The sequence below is a fragment of the Meles meles genome, chromosome 14 (genome assembly GCF_922984935.1).
Source record: "Meles meles chromosome 14, mMelMel3.1 paternal haplotype, whole genome shotgun sequence".
NCBI classification, from domain to species: Eukaryota; Metazoa; Chordata; class Mammalia; order Carnivora; family Mustelidae; genus Meles; species Meles meles.
Window position 1 is genome coordinate 3,038,464 of NC_060079.1, and position 18,984 is coordinate 3,057,447.

Below are 18,984 nucleotides of genomic sequence, written 5' to 3' on the forward strand. Positions count from 1 at the left end.
CTCTATTCAAGCCTTCCAACTATCAATTTAAGGTGCAGTACTTACTGCTGTGGTCTAAGTTGAAAAAAGGGATGGTCCAAGTTTTCACAGAATTATTACAATGTTGCCCTGTATTTGGTAATAGAGGAGATTTCTGTTGTGAAGATAGTGACATCAAAAATGTCAATGTAAGGGGCATCTGGATGGCTCATTCAGTTAAGTGACTACCTTTGGCTCAGATCATGATCTCAGAGTCCTGGGATGGAACCCTGAGTCAGGTTTCCTGCTCAGTCTCCCGCTCCTTCCGGGCTCCCCCGATTGTGCTTTCTCTCTCAGATGAATAAATAAAATCCAAAAAAACCCCAAACAAACCCCAACCATTACTGTGTAATACAAAGTCTTACAAGGATATTGTATTAGAATACTGACAAATTTTGTTGTGAAATAAAATATCTACTGAAAAATAAAATACCATTCTGAGAAAGCTCATTGAAATACATGTTGGATATTCTTCAACTTAAACAAAGAGTAGTTTATTTATTGCATTTAGCTCTAGGTGTTAGGATTGATTTTTTTAAGTCATAGTGAATGAATGAATCTCAATTTCTACTGGATTACATTGTGTAAGCGGCATCTAAAACCGTTCAACATCAGTTTTTACTGAGTAGATTAATTCATTAAAAACCTCATGTTCATCGTCATCGTGTAAAACTTTAAGTTGTAACCTCACACGTCTATTTATTAATAGGCAGCGGTGTTAGATAACCGTGGAATTGAGAGGTCTCATTTATCCATCCATTTCTTTCCCCAACACCATCAAGTGTAATGCCACTAACAACCGCTAGGGTGAGACGAGAGAAGCCTCACTTTCATCTTTACATGGAATCTTGGAAATTGCACAGCACCATGACGTGCGCCAAAGACGTAGGTGTAGACGATGAACAAAAGAGAAGCCCCATCGTCGATGTGGCTTTCCCCGGCACGCCCGCCCCGGGCCGCGCCGCAACACTCCGCACCTTCGCTCGCTCCCCGCAATCGGGCGGGCCCTGGTTGGGCGAAGCGATTGAGCTGACTGTGGAGTGGAGTCTCCATCAACCGTTGAGGACCAGGAGGTGGTGGAAGGCAGTGGAGAGGCTGGGTAGAGGCTGGGGGAGGGCAACCGAAAGAGGCTGCGGAGAGGACGACGGCAGCGCCGCAGGACACACCGAGGGGAGGCTCCAGCCCCTCCAACAGGCGGGAGCCCAGCTCCAGGGGAGCCAGCAGTTTCCTCCATCTTGGTTGATGGAGGCGGGGAGCGGCGTCTGGGTCTCTCCACCGTGGCACCCGTCCCCCAAGGGCCCCTCAGGCGCAGACGCTGGAATCAAGGGCTATCCCCTCGGACGAATGGCGGAGCCCAGTTGGGGCTTCGCGGGGCCAAGTTTCCCAGCCCCACGGGGTTTGGTTTTGAATTGGTCCCAAGTTCCCACAGCAGTCCCGACAAAATGGAGGACGTCGTCTCCTCCTGCAGCCATGACGGGAGGTGGGGGGACAATTCCCCACGGGGGTGAGGCGAGGGTGGAAGTGTTCCCACTCCCCTCGGCACATTCGGGAACTCCACTTCACGGGCTGCCCGACCTCCCACTTTGCCTCGCTCTAGCCCCTGCCCGGGCTCGCCCCTCACGGGGGGCTTCAGGCATTGGACAGGGAGGGCGTTGGGGACATCGAGGCCGCGTCGCTCCTCGGGCAGGGTCGTTGGGAGCGGCTCCAGAGGCCTGGGCGCCCAGGCCCGAGCTAGGGCAGGCGTTGGCCACGGCCTCCGTCCCTCGGGCTGTGCGGGGCTCTGGAGAGCACCCTGGGCCCCCAGATACCCAGCCGGTGGCCGGTGCAGCGGGCAGCAAAACTCGGGCTGCCTGACCCTGACGGACCTGGGGGTGGGGGCGGGGTGGGAGGCGGGGGAAAGGAGGGGAGGGGACGCGGCCGAGGGCAGAGAGCCGGCGGAGGAGGGAGTGGAATGGCAAGGCCGGGGGGTGTGGTCTGCGCCTGATGGACGGCCTTCCGGACCACCCCCTCGTGGGGGGGTCCTGAAGGAAGGCAGATGTAGCCAATGGACGTCCCCGAGACGTCCCGGCCCGCCCTTCCAGCCAGCCAATAAGTGTGCGGAGGGCGGGGCCTTCCCGGGCTCGGCCGCGCCGCCGCCTCCTCCGCCGCCTCCTCCTCACCAGCGCTAAACCCGGGACTGGACCGAGCGGAGTTGTGCGTGTTGCCGAAGGGGGGGTGGGCCGGGGGAGGGGAGGTTCGTTCCGCGGAGCCGCAGCCAGAACCGGGTGAGGCTTATCCCCGATGTCTTTCCAGTCCAGGTCCGCCGATAGTGGGGGTGGCTGGGAGCAGCTCAGCCTTGGGAGGAGGAGGCGGAGGCGGAGGCGACTGGGGAGGCGGAGATGGGTGAGGGCAGCCTCCGGAGCCTCCCACCGACCCGGGATTAATACCCCGCGGCGCGGCCGCGGTTGCCGCTGCCGCGTCGGGGCCTCGGGGGCTGCTCCGGGCTCCGCTCATGTCACAGGCGTCTTCGCGTGCGGCCCGAAGGGCTGCGAGAGTGAGGGCGAGGCCGGGAGGGCTGGGTGAGGAGGACGCCAGAGGCGGGGGTCGCTCGGGTGGCGGGGGCTGCCCGGGTCGGGGCTGTGGGAGGTCGCGGGGTATTTTTCCTTTCTTTCTTGCGGGGGGGGGTGGTGGTGGTGGTGGTGGTGGTGGAAGGGTGGGGGGAGGGGCGCTTCAGTTCGTTCTCCCGCTCTCCGGGCTGCGCTCCCACCGTCTCCGCGGTAGTCTGAGGTCCCCAAGTTTTTCGGGGCGCGGGTGCTGCCTCTTTCCCCACCCGGTCCCCTCTGTCGCTCTTCTTTTCCCTGGGCTGCGTTGCGCGGCTCTTGCTCCTCACGTATTGTTTGGCTGGGTCTCTAATGGCGGACGGGGAGGCAGCGCTGCCGGTCGCCGACTGCAAGCTGGGGGGTGGGGGGGCAAGTCTTGGGCCCAGGGCAACTGCTTGGGGCAAATATGGGAGATAGCACCCCGACGGTGACGTGAGCCGCCCCTTACCTCCGAATTGGTGCGGAGAGTGACGGGGATAACGCTGGGTGGGCAAATTTAGGAGGGAATACAATTCCCTTGCTGGCGTCGAGGCAACGTTTGCCCTTCCCCCCTCTCCCCCCACCCCCCCCCGCCCCTTCCCAGTAGCAGGCTTGGTGCCCTCCAGCTTCCTCCCTCCAGATTTTGCTTTTCACGTGGGTTTTGTTCCCAGATATATATTTTGCGTGGTTTTCCTCTACTTTACGTAGGAGGGGATTGCTGGTTGCGGGCTGGGGAGTAATAATAGAAGGGCCAAACCTCCTTGACCTCTTACTCCCTTATCGTCTTCCTCCTGGTGGAAAGGGCTCGGTTTTCCCACATGGTTGATGTTCTTGATCCATTTTTCATTTTTCCTCTTACCCCAGGACCACGAATCGCCTTCAACCCCAGTTGGTGCATCTTTGGCAGAAAGTGAGGAAAACACCCCCATTGTGAGTCCTTCGCCCCTAATGTGTTGTTCTTAGAGGACGTTGTCAGGTTGTAGGGGTTCAGCCATGGGACTTGTCTGTCCCCGTTGTTTTGAGGGGGAGGAGCTTTCCCTTGGGTGGCAGCTGCCCCCGGGGTGAAGCCTGGGTAATGGCTGGTGAGGCAGCTGGGAGTGGGCGCTGCTGTTTCCACCGCTGCAGACATCTCTCCTGCTGCTGCAATACCAACCTCAGCAACCAGACGACGGGCTCCTGCAGCTGCTCACGTTACCCGGGAGGAGGGGTGGTGCAAGGAGGGCATATTTCTGGTGCCCTCTAGAGTTCCAAAGTGGGAATTGAAGTTATTTCGTTTTAAATGCTATGCATGCAACCATCTTTAACACTTTTTCTTCCTTTACAATGGATAATTGATTGTAGGTATTGGAAAAATACAATCATTTGACTTTCCGTTTGTGTCTGATTTAAAAGACTCTTAGGGTTCATAGTTGGTAGATCTCTTTCATGACTTTGTTTAGGAAAGGGCATGAAATCAACTCTTCTAGTACTTTAGTTTATCCAACTAGGTAACTAGCTACTATGCAGATTACACCACTCCACTGCTCCAGATAATCTCTTGGTCGTCCATCTTCTGTGTTGATTAGTCTTCACTTGAGTCATTCTTGAATGACTTCTGTCACCTGAGTTATTGTTTAATGCTTGTAATTTGTTGGTTTTGAGGAGCAGCCTTATAATATGCTAGACAATAAAATAAACAAAACCAGTCAAAATTTCTGTCAGTTGAGATTAGTTACAAAATACCGGTGAAGCTAGCACTCTGGACACAGTGTATTTCCTGAGCTCTGGACACATTGTATCTCATTGACAGTTGTACCTTGTAACTTGTAGCTCTTTGTCAGAGGTGAGTCATAAATATAGTAGCTTATGCTTAAATATTAAGTCCCAAATGGATCAAAAGATAATTAATAGATGATGAATATTTTGCTGAATACTGATCTGAAATATGATGTGAGGACGGCAACTTAAATTTTAACACACAACATTCTAGGCACTTTCATGTAATATTTCCTTTAGTTTTAGCAAGTAGCCTGCAGACAAATAAAAGTGGCACATGTTGAGCCCTCATTGTATGCCAGTACAATTCTAAGTTTAAAAAAAAGTTTATTATGGAAAGTTAAATTTAATGAGTGAGGACAACATTCTGAACCTTTGTGTTTCGGTCATTTACATTTTATAATTATCAACACATATCCAGACTGACTTTTAAATGAATTAAGTAATATAATCCTCACAAAAAAGTACTCTGTGGTAGTGTGATATTGTTAGAGAGACTAGTGATACATGTACCGTTTTTATTTCTAATTTGTAGAGGGGAAAACAGAGGCATAGGGAGGTATCTGGTAGTAATAGTAGTGTCAAACAAGCAGTTTGATTAAGGGGCCTGAGTTCAGCAACTAAGCTGTCCTGTTTTAAAGTATGTACTGGCTTTATACGTTTGGAAATTGAAACAATGAAAAAGCCAAGGTTAGAATCCTTTCAGCTTATCTTCTCCTAGAGAACAGGTAGATAGATAGCAAATGTTTGAATCTTACTGAGTACCTTTTAAAAAAAATTATAGAACTGCAGTTATGCCTTATTTAAAAACTATCTATTTGAGGGGCGACGGGGTGGCTCAGTTGGGTAAGCATCTGCTTTCGGCTGAGGTCATGACCTAGGGTCCTGGGATTGAGCCCCACATCGGGCAGGAAGTCTGCTTCTCCCTCCTCCCACTGCTGGTGTGTGTGTGCATGCCCGCGCTCACTCACAAAAATAAAATCTTAAAAAAACTATTTGTATCAGAAGTAATATATTCTTTTGAGTAAGTCTGTGTACAGAGTCTCTCTTAAATACTGCAACTTGAATGAATATATTGTCTGATGAATTTAAGGCTCTTCAGGGATTAAGTCATTGATGTAATGGATCAAGGATCAGATCTTCCACATAGATGGGCAATACTTATTTTATCACCACGTATTTGCACAAAAAATTTAACTTTCTCAGATTTTTTTCTTTGTTCTTAATTGTGATGTTGATAGGGGAAAGGTTGGTAATTGGTTATATTTAATAGACATTTGGAGATGAGGACATACAAAATGTATAACCAGGACTATATGTAATGTCAACACAAATATAATTTTGAAAGCCATGGTTCTTTTTGATAATACTAAAATGTGGTCCTTGTTATGCTTAATGATTTAGCTCAGAATTTAAAATTCTTTTGTTTAAAAAGACCAACTAATGGTGCTTTAGCATGCCAGACAGTAAGATGAAGATAACCTGATGATTTAATTGACCTTGACTAAATAAATAAGTTCTTTGTTATACTTATTATTGGGCACTTAGTGTGAGTTAGGTGCTTTTATGTGTATATATGAAGTGTTCCAGCAGATAAAAGTACTCTTTTATATTTATAGCGTCTTTCTTTAGTGCATCCTTATAGTATGTATCCCCCTTCTCCTGCCTGACATTTTATTACTATTTTTAAGGATTTTATTTACTTACTTGAGAGAGGCACAAGTGAGAGGAACACAAGCAGGGGGAGTGGAAGAGGGAGAAGCAGGCTTCCCACCAAGTAAGGTGCCCAGTGGGCATCCAGGACCCTGGGATCATGACCTCAGGCAAAGGCAGACGCTTAACGACTGAGCCACCCAGGCGCCCCACGCTGTCATTTTTAAAGATTTAAAAAAAGTTATTTTAATGCTTAAGAGTGCATGTGTGCACAAGTGGGGGTTGAGGCAGAGGGAGAGAATCTCAAGCAGACTCTGAGCTAATTGCAGAACCCCACTTGGGACTTGATCTCATGTCCCTGAGATCATGACCTGAGCCAAAACCCAAGAGTCCCATGCTTAACAGACTGAGCCACCCAGGCGCTCCCTACCTGTCCTCTTATTAAACACTTGGGGAAAAGATACAGGGTGATTTCTACTTTTCAATGTTACATAATCTCATGGGGCAGAATTTTTTATACCTCATGTGGTGAGACAACCCTGAATCACTCAGATACCACACAGATGCTGACATGTAAATATTTCAGAATTTTGCATGGATATAGAACTTGACGTATTGTCTTTTTACAACAGTGGTTTTTTGGTTTTGTTTTGTTTTTTATTAAGAGGGGGAGGGAGGGAGAGTATCTTAAGCAGGTTCCACTCTCAGTGCAGAGTCTGATTGTAGGACTGGATCTCACAACCCCACGTTCATGATTCTCGCTGAAATCAAGAGTCCGACACTTAACTGACTGAGCCTCCCAGCCACTCCAGCAGTGTTCTTCTCTTAAAGATTATTCTGTTTTGCCTTTGAGGTACAAAAGTACATAAACAATGCATTTGAGATGAAATGAGTCTTAAAATCAGATGCTGTAGTATTACTGTGATGGAAAGAGTATGTATGAAATATTGGGTGCTCTATGTTGTGAAAAGGTGTGGTATAATTAGAAATTTTATATTTTTTTCTTCTAGACATTAATATGTCTCTGCCCCATTACCTATTAATATATATGTTATATTGAATAACATTTATTTTAAGAAGACTTTGACATACTCAATTTGTGTGTATATTTTTAGATGAGCCCAAATGCAAATGTTTTCTCCCACTGGATTCTCAAATAGTGTTTGTGTAGGGCATTTTAAGTTACTTTGACTCCATGCATTTTCCATTTCTTAATTTCATTTGTTTAATTTTCTTCTATTCCTGTCACAGTGGAATTAGGATTTTAGTCTTTAATAGGACTTTGAACTATTCAAATCTAAAAGTTCTTATGCACAACTCTAATATGTAAGACCTATAAGGTTGTCAGTGGAAAAAACTGCTGTTGGATAAATCCATAATTTTTAACTTTGGGATTCTGGGTAACATTGTATTTTATTTTTTATTTTGGTTATATACCAGCAAGAAAATTCTGTTTTACATAGTTGGAGTTGCACATTTTTTTTTTTTTTAATCTGCAACCTGTTTTATAAACAAGTCAGTTTGGAATCTTAGGTTTCTATTATTAAAATAGAAATGGTAAGGAAATTATAAGGGCCAGCACCAGACACAAACTTGGTAACAAGATAAATTGGTCATCTTAAATGTGTTAAAATTTGGATTGTGAGCATATCTGTTGTTTTATTGTATATTTTAAAATTAATTTTTTGCATCAAGTGTTAATATAACACTTTGGAACTGCAAAATATTTTTTTGTAAACCAATGGGAAAATCGGTTGTGGAGTTTAAAAAAGATGTTTTAGGAAGGTTTATGAAATCACTTGGGCACATGACTTGTTTGGAATTTGTTCTTAGTACTATTTTTTTTAAAGATTTTATTTATTAATTTGACAAGAGAGATCACAAGTAGGCAGAGAGGCAGACAGTGGCGGGGGGTGGGGGTGGGGAGCAGGCTCCCTACTGAGCAGAGAGCCCAATGCAGGGCTCAGTCCCAGGACCCTGAGATCATGACCTGAGCCAAAGGCAGAATCTTAATTCATTGGTGCCCCCTATTTTATTTTTAATTTAATAGCAGTTCATTGAAAGTTAGAAGTAACAAAATTTAAGAAAAATTCATGGTCCTTAAATTGAAAGAAGTATATGACTTTTGGGATTTTATTTTTATTGATTTGATTACTATCTTGTAAGTATTTATACTTACTATTACAAGAAATGATTTGAGAGTAAACTTTGGATATTAGGGTAAGTAGGTAATAATAAGAAAAAAGATTTGAGTATTTCATTATTACATGTTGTCTAGTTTTTGTTTGTATTTGAAGAATTACATTACCGTTTTAACCATGCTTTTTAATCTCAATAGACTGCCAAGGATCAGGTTTCTCCTACTTTTCCAGAGTGTACTAGATTTTTTCCCCCTGGTGTTCCTAGTAAATTTGAAGGTCGAATTTGTTACGTGAATTTCAGATTTAAAGCTTAGAAAGAAATACACTTAAACTAATACAATGTTATATGCCAACTATAGCTTCATTAAAAAAGGTTCTAAATATTTTATTCTTAAATTAAATATTTTAATATGGTTCTCATTTAAAATTAGTATTAAATTGTAATGTAATAGTAATTGTAATTTACTAGTAGAATTAATTGTTGTAACCTCATTAAAAAATTGGGAAAGATGTTACAATTCTTAGATTAAACATTTCTTTCTAACTACATTTAGGTTGGTTAAGAAAAATACTTAAATGGCAATTTTAAGTAAGATTATGGTGCTTAGTTACAGATTTCAGACAGAAGAAAGTTCACAAAATGTGACATACAATGAGACAAATTCTTTAGTTTTTTTACTTTATGGCAATGCCAGTACTTTTGCTGTACTCACCTAGATAGATATATTATCTGATTTATTATTGTAAGAGTTTGGAGCTGAAATTATGGTTTCATAACTTAGAGACATTTTTTTGTAATCATGGAACAGTTTTATAATCATTTCTAAAAGGCATGTCTTTTGACTAGAAAGTGTAGTATTTTTTGGACTATTGAGCCTGCTGGGCCAGACTGAGAATAGTTCAGGGTAATCAGGGCATTGCAGAAATCATTTATTCGATAATTTATGTATTGTAATGTTTATTAATATCAAGTAATCATAAAAATTATGTTCTGCTAGTAATTGCTGAGTAGGGAGCCAGACTTGCGACTTGGTACCAGGACCCTGGGATCATGACCTGAGCCAACAGCAGTTAGTTGACTGACGGAGCCACCCAGGCACCCCTTAACTTTACAACTTTAATTACTATGAATGTTGTTTCACTTCGTGTTTCTATTTTTGTGTGTGTGTTTTTGTTTGACTCGCTTAATATTGTATAGTTTTATTTCTTAAATAAGTTTTAATTTCTGCTTAGTAAGTCATTTCGTTCTATATCTGAACAGTTTTATGTTGCATTATCAAAGAAAAGCTTCTGTTCAAGTCTTTGTCTTCCATGACCCAAACTCCTGGTTTCTATTATTTTCTTTTTCTTCATCCACAGATTACATTTTTCCATCCTATGTCCTTGCTCAGCTGGTTTTAGCACATAGTATCTGTACTTTTTTTTTTTGCTCTACTTGCATGAGGCATATCCAGATTTTAGTAAACTTTTGAATTTGCTGAGATCATGGAATGTGGGTGTGGTTCTAATGGTATGTTGGTGCCTCACATGGACAGGGAGCTAATGGGAATTAATTTGAGTTTTTTCTGCCTAAAAAATTATTTTTGTTACTTGATGTTGCTAGGGCCTTTGTGGTGTGACATGAGTTTAGAGCCAGAGAGATTCGGGTTCAAATCTGCCCTTGCTTATGAGGGAAGTTTTGGATGATAAAAATTTTCTTAAACTAGATTGTGATAACTGCATAAGTGTATAAATTTACAAAGAATTGTTAGGCTTTTCACTTAAAATGAATAAATACAAAGATTTTAAAATTTATTTTAGAGAGAGAGAGGAGTACTGAAACCAACTAGTGAAGGGGAGGGGCAGAGGGAAAGGGAGAGAGAGAAACGTAAGCAGACTCCCTGTTGCAGGGCTCGCTCTCAGGACCCTGAGATAATGACCAGAGCAAAATCAAGAGATGCTTGCCTAACCGAATTAGGCAACCCTAAATAAGTAAGTTTTTATTGTATGAAAATTATGCCCCTATAAAATTGTTAAAACCAGTTTTGCTTTATCATTTATTTACCAATTTGTGATCTATAGTAAGTTAATCTCTGAGCCTTGGTTTACTCATCTGACAAATGAGTGACAAATGAGTGTAATAATGCCTGCTTTTCTGTGATTGCTATGAGATAAAAATTAAAAATCATACAGAGTATGTGACTGGCCAATAGGTGATTAGTTAATAGCTGCTAAGATTCTTAATCTGACTGAGTTGACCAAACAACCATGAAATTTTTTTGCCACCACTGGTAAAATAGACTCAATCTGAATGCTCATCAGATTGTAGAGGGAAGGAATTTTTTCCCTTCACCGATTTTTCTCTGTCTGCTCCTTTGTTAGTCTGTAAGTATGCTAACGTGTTCTATCCTTCAGAATCTCGGCAGAATCTTTCCACTCCTCCTAACTTCTTTGTTTCCCCCTTATTTTTCAGAAGAAATTTTGCTGATTTGTGCTCACAACACTGTGCCAAATCTGTATTTTTGAGGTTGCTAGTGATTTGTCAAATCCTAAAGTGCTTCTTTTTCATCTTTATTCTCTAGCATTTGAAATTTAATATTTCATGAAACTCTTGATTTCTGGGACTGTGCGCTTAATGTGGTCTTATACTTCTGACTATCTCCTTTATTTCCCCTCATTTGACTCAAATGTTGAGACCTTTAAGTGTTTTTACGTCCTAAGGCCCTCAGCTCTTTATAGTTTTGTTTCATACATTGACCGTAGTCCATTGTGTTCAATAATAGGGAATTATGTTTACAAGGGAATTTTCATCCTATTCCTTACTCCAGTCTACAGACAGATTAATTTTTCATAAAGCCCTGTCTGATCACATTACTCACTTTGTAAAAATTTGAGAGATTCTTGTTGGCTTGTGAAACAAAATAGGAACTAAGCTTGCAAACCCTTAAAAAGAATAAATCAATTAGGAAATGTGTTACATGTGATTTTTAATAGGTTCTCAGTGTTCATTTTACATTCATATAAATGAATGAGTATAAACAATGAAGCATAACAGGTAATATACAGACATTAGTAGTTACATGCATGTCAGGGCAGTTCTTAATATTTTGGTTATAAAAATAAAACATGCCCTTCAAATCTTAAAGTACTAAGGAAATGTGATGTTGAAAATGGAAGCTCCCCCAATCCCATTTTATTTGAGATGTTTACATTTTTAAATGTGTATTCTTAAAATTTTTGCCCATTCATCATACTAATATTTTGCATGTATATTATCATTAACTGACATTTTCTACACAAGTCTGACATTCTTGTAATTCTTTCCCTATCCTTATGTTGCAAAAAATCTTAAGTTAATTAACGTTTGTGGTTGTTGTATTAGAATATTTTTGTTGTATTAGAATAATTAGATATAATTATTAGAATAATTGTAATTAGAATATATAATTAGAAAAATTCGTAAGTCTCAGTTTGAGGGATTGAGGTATAGTGTGGTATAATGTGTGGACTTAGGGCACAGACTCTGGTTTAACACCTAACAGCGACGGAACATAGGAAAGCTACCTGCTGACAGAATAGTTTTATGCATCTGCAAATTGGGGTATTAGCGATAATAACATATTTTAGGTATCTATTATAAGGTAAATTTTATGGTAGTTGCGATCATGCTACCAAATGTGTCTTTTATAAACGGTAGCTGTTACTGTTATTTTATTAGATATGTGTTAAAATTCAGAGACAAAAAAAGAACTCTAGTCATGAAGAGGCTGAATAAAAGGGTTAAACTAAAATAAGACTGCGTGCCTTTGCTTCAGAGTTGTACATATTTACTAGATATTTAAAAAAAAAAACCCGACATTGAATTGTATATGATGGGTAGGAGTGTCTATTTATTTTCTGTAATTTGTCCACCAAAGGGGAGAAAATGCAGGTTTTCTTTGGTATACTCCTGTGTTTTCTTTGTATTCCTTTCATTTTAAGACCAACGAACATCTGAAGACCATACCTGTGGGAGAGGATGCTGGTAAAAATTGTCAGGAGGGTGCCTGACTGGCTCAGTTGGTTAAGCCTCTGCCTTTGGTGCAGGTCATAATCCTGGGGACCTGGGATAGAGGCCTGTGTTGGGCTTCAGCCCTGATTGGGCTCCCTGCTGAGTGGGGAGTCTGCTTTTTCCTCTCCCTGTGAACCTCCTCCCATAATTTGTGAATTTGTGCTTTTCAGGAAAAAAAAAAATTGTCATGAGTTTCGAGTCCTCAGCAACAAAGGGAGTAGATTTTTCTTTAGTAAAAATCTGTATTGGAGAAATAGATTCTTAGTACCTGAAGCCTTTTTGAATCTTGATATGTTATCTTGATATGAACCTAAAATATGTTATTATTGATCTCATTTGCTTATTGATGCAGGTTTTACTGTTTCATTAGGTTGGATGGGTCTTAATCATGGGACTTTTGAACTCATATAAACAAAGTATTCTTTGTAAAGCCCTTCATTCTGTCATGTTAAAAACACTGGGAAAATTTCGTTATCAAAGACAGTCATTTGCTAGATCGTAGATTTGAAATACCAAGTGTTCTAAGAATAAATAAATGTTTCCAAATTAACATACATGGTTGAAGTTTACTTGTGTTACTGTAGATTTTAAACTATGTTTGGAGAAGGAAGTGGTTTATTTAGCTGTTTTGGTTAAGGATTAAAAAGGGATAGGGCATGATAACTTTTTATTAGGATCTAAGATTAAGCCGTGTTACTAATTATGTAGATTGAAATTGGAGGTAATAAAAAGTCATGATGAAAGACACAGGGCAGAGATTTTTATTGTTTCATCTTTTGAGAACATTATTTTAATTTACTGTTTTATAATGGGTAAACTGAAGCTCAAGGGTGAAATGATTGTTCTGTGGATCACAGGAAGGGAGGGAGAGATAGAGCTAGAATTCAGTTGTGGGGAAGTTTTGGGGGGTTGCAGTAAAAAAACCAAAGAATAATTCACAGAGGTTATTTGTTACCTCCTTTTATTAGAGAAAAATATTCATTCAGTAATTATTCAGGCATTATGTTAACTACAGAGGATACAGTGGTAGACGATAAAACCGTAGGTCTTTTCCCTCATGGAACACACAGTCTAATGGGGAATACAGATTGCAAGTAAACAAAATTACAGACTGGATAACTTCAGCTGAGGAAATGTATGTGATGACGTGAGTATAATAAGGGAGAACTTACTTAGACCAGAGATGGTTAATGAAGTGTTTGATAGGGAAGGCTCTTGAGAGAGTGACATTTGTTTTCATTTTGTAAAGTTTATATGTAAATTCCAGTTAACATACAGTGCAATATTAGTTTCAGGTCTATAATACAGTGATTGAGCACTTTTCTATATCACCTGGTGCTCATCACAACAAGTACACTCCTTAACCCCCATTACCTGTTTTACTTTTTAAAAGATTTTATTTTTTATTTGACAGAGTACAAGCAGGGGGATTGGGAGAGAGGGATGTGGGACTTGATCCCAAGGAGCCTGGGATCATCACCTGAGTTGAAGCAGACACTTAACTGACTGAACCACCCTGGCCCTCCCAACCCCCCATTAATCTATTTAACCCATCCATCTCCCTTCTGGTAACTATCAGTTTGTTCTCTGTAGTTAAGAGTCTCTTCTTTGGTTTGCCTCTCTTTATTGTTTCCCTTTGTTGGTTTGCTTTGTTTCTTAAATTCCACATATGAGTGAAATCATATGGTATTTGTCATTCTTTGACTGACTTATTACATTTAGCATAACACTCTCTAGCTCCATCCACGTCATTGCGCATGGCAAGATTTCATTCTTTTTTTATGGCTGAGTAATACTGTGTGTGTGTGTGTGTGTGTGTGTGTAACACACATACATAAACACCATATCTTTCTCCGTTTGTCAGTCTGTGGACACGGGCTGTTTTCCTAATTTGGCTATTATAGATAGTGTTGCTATAAACATCGGGGTGCTTTTGAATTAGTATTTTGTATTCTTTGAGTAAATACCTAGTAGCATGATTGCTGGGTCATAGAGTAGTTCTATTTTTTTTTTTCTTTAAAGGTGTTATATTGGGGCGCCTGGGTGGCTCAGTTAAGAGGCTGCATTTGGCCCAGATCATGAAATCGAGCCTCACATTGGGCCAGGTTCCCCACTTAGCAGGGAGCCTGCTTCTCCCCCTCCCTCTGCCGCTCCCCCTACTTGTGCGCTGTCACTCTCTCTGTCAAATAAATAAAATCTTAAAAAAAAAAAAGTGTTACATTAGAGAGAGGGCGTGCATGACTGTGGGGAGAAGCAAAGGGAGAGGGAGATCATCTATAGGAAGACTGTGCTGAGCAAGGAGCTTGACATGGGGCGTGATCCCACATCCTTGAGATCATGATGTGAGCCTGAACCAAGTCAGATGCTTAACATACTGAGCAAACCAGGAGCCCCAGGGTAGTTCCATTTTTTACTTTTTAGAAAACTCGGTACTGTTTCCTAGAGTGGCTGCACCACTTGCAGTCCCACCAACACTGCAAGGAGGTTCCCTTTTTCCACATCCTCACTAATACCTGTTGTTTCTTGTGTTATTGATAGCCATTCTGTCAGGTGTAGAGTGATATAGTTTTGATTTGCATTTCCCTGATGATAAGGGATGTTGAGCATCTTTACATGGGTCTTTTGGCCATGTGTTTGTCTTTAAATGTCTGTTCATGTTTTCTGCCCATTTTTTAATTGGTTTATTTGCTTTCTTGGATGTTGAGTTTTATAAGTTCTTTATATATTTTGGATACTAAGTCTTTATCAGAATTGTCATTTGCAAATATTGTCTGCCGTTCCAAAGGCTGCCTTTTAGTGTTGGTTTTTTCCTTTGCTGTGCAGAAACTTTCTATTTTGATGTAGTCCCTGCATTCAGTTTAATTTTTTTTTTTTAAGTAAGCCCTAAACCCATTGTGAGGCTTGAACTCACAACCTCAACATCAAGAGTTGTATGTTCTGCCAACTGAGTCAGCCAGTTGCCCCTCAATAGTTTATTTTTGATTTTGTTTCCCTTGCCTTAGAAGATGAGGAAGTGAAGTTTATACTGAGACTGAAAAGTTTGAAGAGATTGTTTCAGATAGAGGAAGACTGTGTGCATAGGACCCCTTGGGACAAGGAGGGTCTTGGACCTCCACGAACTAAAAGAAGGCTTAGTTTAGCAGAAGCCTAATGAGCAAGGCAGGGAAGAATAGTGCTGAAATTAAGCTTAGCATGTAGGCAGGATCAAATCTGGCAGGAACCTTACAGGTGAAGAGGGAAAAATCTTACTTTTTTTCCTAAGCCATGTAAAAGTGTGTTCTGGGGAATGTGGTAGGTAATGTCAGTCCTGCAGAAAAATGATGGTGAATTTTTAGGACTAGAGGTATATTAGAAGAGACGGATCAAAGTGGACAGTTTCAATATTTATTTTGGAAGTAGGATAGGACTTGGGGATGATATAGTTGTAAGTAAAGAAAGAAGAAATTAAAAATGACCCGCAGGTTTCTGGTATGAGTAGCAAGACACATAGCTTTGTTAAATGGCAGACTGGGGAATGTGCGGATATGAGCGAAAGAGCAAGTTAAAAGTACTAGATACAGGAAGTAGGCAGTTTAGGACTTTGAAACATCTTGATTGAGATAACTTAAGGAGATTAGGGGATTGGTAATATTTAAAATCAAGGGCACCTGGGTGGCTCAGTGGGTTAAAGCCTCTGCCTTCAGCTTGGGTCGTGATCCCAGAGTCCTGGGATCGAGCAGGCTCTCAGCTCAGCAGGGAGCCTGCTCCTCCCCCCCCCCCCCCACGCCTGCATCTCTGCCTACTTGTGATCTCTGTCAAATAAATAAATAAAATCTTTAAAAAAAATATTTAAAATCAAAGGAATGGATGAGATCCACAATGAAAGTTAAAATTACTTGGAAATACCTTCCAGTTAAATTGTGGTCCTGTGGGAAATAAGTTATTCCATACAGCTAGAAATTCTGTGCCCTAGAGATAACCTGAATGAGGTAATTGATTTATTTATTAGATTTTGTTTCAGGGATTTTTTTTTTTTTTTAAGATTTTATTTATTTATTTGACAGAGAGAGAGGTCACAAGTAGGCAGAGAGGCAGGCAGAGAGAGAGGAGGAAGCAGGCTCCCCGCAGAGCAGAGAGCCCGATGCGGGGCTCGATCCCAGGACCCTGAGATCATGACCTGAGCCGAAGGCAGCGGCTTAATCCACTGAGCCACCCAGGCGCCCCGTAAGGGATTTTTGTTTAGACTCTCTCATAACCCTTGAGTGGATTTTTAGTATATTAATGAACGATTTTTATCAGTTTTAAAGCCAGCATAGCATTATTTTAGATAACTGATGACAGTGTGTTAAAAAGAAACTTTTGGGGGCGCCTGGGTGGCTCAGTGGGTTAAAGCCTCTGCCTTCGGCTCAGGTCATGAGCCCAGAGTCCTGGAATTGAGCCCCACGTCGGGCGCTCTGCTCAGCGGGGAGCCTGCTTCCTCCTCTCTCTCTCTGCCTGCCTCTCTGCCTACTTGTGATCTTTGTCAAATAAATAAATAAAATCTTAAAAAAAAAGATTTATTTATTTGACAGACAGAGATCACAAAAATAAAATAAAATCTTAAAAAAACAACAACAACAAAACTTTTGTAGTGAGATTGTAAGCATTGTGAGGCCATTATCTATCTGTTAAGTCATCAGTCATTGGTCAAGGGCCCCTTCCTTTACTTCCCCAGTGATTAGTAGTAGTATTATCAATGTAGTGTTGATTACTTCACACTTTTTTCTGTGTACAAACTAATATGTATCCATGAGAATTATATAGTAATATCGTGTGCATTTTTAAAATCATGTATACTATACCTATCTTTCTCCAGCTTGCTTTTTTCACTTAGTGGTATGCCTTAGGTATCTTTTGAGTTAGTACATAAAGAGTTACATCTTTTTTTTAACTGGTGTGATATTTCATGTGATAGATTTAATGTAGTTTAGACATTCTGTTGAACATTTAGTCTTTTTGCAATGTTTTATTATAATGCTACACAGAATATATGTGTAGTAGTTTTCTCTGGGTTCATGCTTGTTTTTCCTAGGGGGAAATTCTGAGAACAGGTGTAAGAATAGGAATTGCTGAGTCAGAATATGTGCATGTATGTTCTAATAACTGTCAAATTATGTTCCACTGGCCTACTATATTCACTGCATTTCCTCTAGTTTCTCCACATTCGTGTGAACACTGCGTATTAAATTAAATTAATTAAATTTTTGCCTCCTTATTTTTAAGTTTTAAGAAAGAATGTATTTATTTTAGACAGAGAGTTCATGTGGGGTGGGGTGGCAAAGGGGGTGGGAGAGGAAGAGGGAAAGAATCCCAAGCAGTTTCCCCCACTGAGCACAGAGCCGGACTCAAGGTTCCATCTCACAACCCTGAGATCATGACCTGAGCTGAATGCTTAACTGACTGAGCCACCCAGGTGCCCCCAATTTTTGTCAGTTTGTGATCTTTCTAAAGTATGGATATCAATTCTTTGTTTTATTTGTTACAGATACATATGTATATATAGTACATATATTTTTCATTTCATTAACTGAATGAGCCACCCAGGCATCCCATTTCCTTTTTCTTTCTTTTTTTTTTTTAAAGATTTATTTATTTATTTATTTGACAGAGAGAAATATCACAAGTAGGCAGAGAGGCAGGCAGAGAGAGAGAGAAAGAGGAGGAAGCAGGCTCCCCGCTTAGCAGAGAGCCCGACCCGGGGCTCGATCCCAGGACCCTGAGATCACGACCTGAGCTGAAGGCAGAGGCTTTAACCCACTGAGCCACCCAGGCACCTCCAGGCATCCCATTTTCTTAAAAATTTATCTAGAGATAATCTATACATGCATGTGTGTATGTATGTATGTGCTTCTCTATGTGTGTATGGTGTTTGTGTTTATCCATTGTTCTGTACCTTGTTTGTACTTAATTTTTATGAGAGGTTGTTCTGTATTAGTATGTAAGTACATTTAGAGCTGCCTTGTTTCCAGGACTGCAGTGTATTTCATTGTGTCGTCTCCATCATCATTCAGTTTATCAGTGGTGTATTGAGAGAAATTTAGGGTGTTTGAATCATTTTACTTTTCAGTAAATATCCTTTATGTTTTGTTCTTCAAAACATCGGATAGTATGTCTATAGGAAGGATGCCTAGAAGTGGAATTGCTTGGTTAAAGAAATATTTTTTTGAGTTGCCCTCCATAGAAGTTGTACCAATTTATACTGCTTGTAGTATGAGACTCTTTCTGTATTATTAATCCTTTTTTTCTTATGTTTTTATTTAAATTCTAGTTGGTTAACATACAGTGTAATATTAGTTTCAGGTGTACAATATAGTGACTCAACACTACTGTACAACACCTGGTGCTTATCATAAGTGTACTCCTTAATTCACATCACCTATTTAACCCATCCCTCCACAGCCCTCCCCTCTGGTAACCATCAGTTTGTTCTCGGTAGTTAAGAGCCTGTTTCTTGGTTTGCTTCTCTTTATTTTTTCCCTTTGTTCATTTGCTTTGTTTCTTAAATTCCACATATGAGTGAACTCATGTGGTATTTGTCTTTCTCTGACTGACTTTGCTTAGCATAATATACTCTATCTTCATCCACGTTATTGCAAATGGCAAGATTTCATTCCTTTTTATGACTGATATTCCAGTGTGTGTGTATGTATACCTGTGTGCACATGTGGGTGTGCATACATATATATAGCACATCTTCTTTATCCATTCATTAGTTGATGGACACTTGGGCTGTTTGAAAATTTGGCTCTTATAGATAATGTTGCTATATAAACATTGGGGTGCATATATGCTTTTGAATTAGTATTTTTGT

At 40.8% G+C, this 18,984-nt stretch overlaps 1 protein-coding gene across 3 annotated transcripts in view; it reads left to right on the forward strand.

The window, feature by feature from the left end:
• Window positions 1–567: 567 nt before the first annotated feature.
• The window catches only part of ZMYM2 (zinc finger MYM-type containing 2), a 113,353-nt gene continuing 94,936 nt past the window's right edge, over window positions 568–18,984 (forward strand). For 2 of the 3 annotated variants that reach the window (XM_045977942.1, XM_045977943.1), the window contains exons 1-2: window positions 568–1,091; window positions 3,441–3,506. In XM_045977942.1, coding sequence (XP_045833898.1) covers window positions 805–1,091; window positions 3,441–3,506 — 353 coding nt within the window. In that variant the 5' untranslated portion in view covers window positions 568–804. The remainder of the gene's footprint in view (window positions 1,092–3,440; window positions 3,507–18,984) is intronic. The other variant, XM_045977944.1, reaches the window with a different exon arrangement.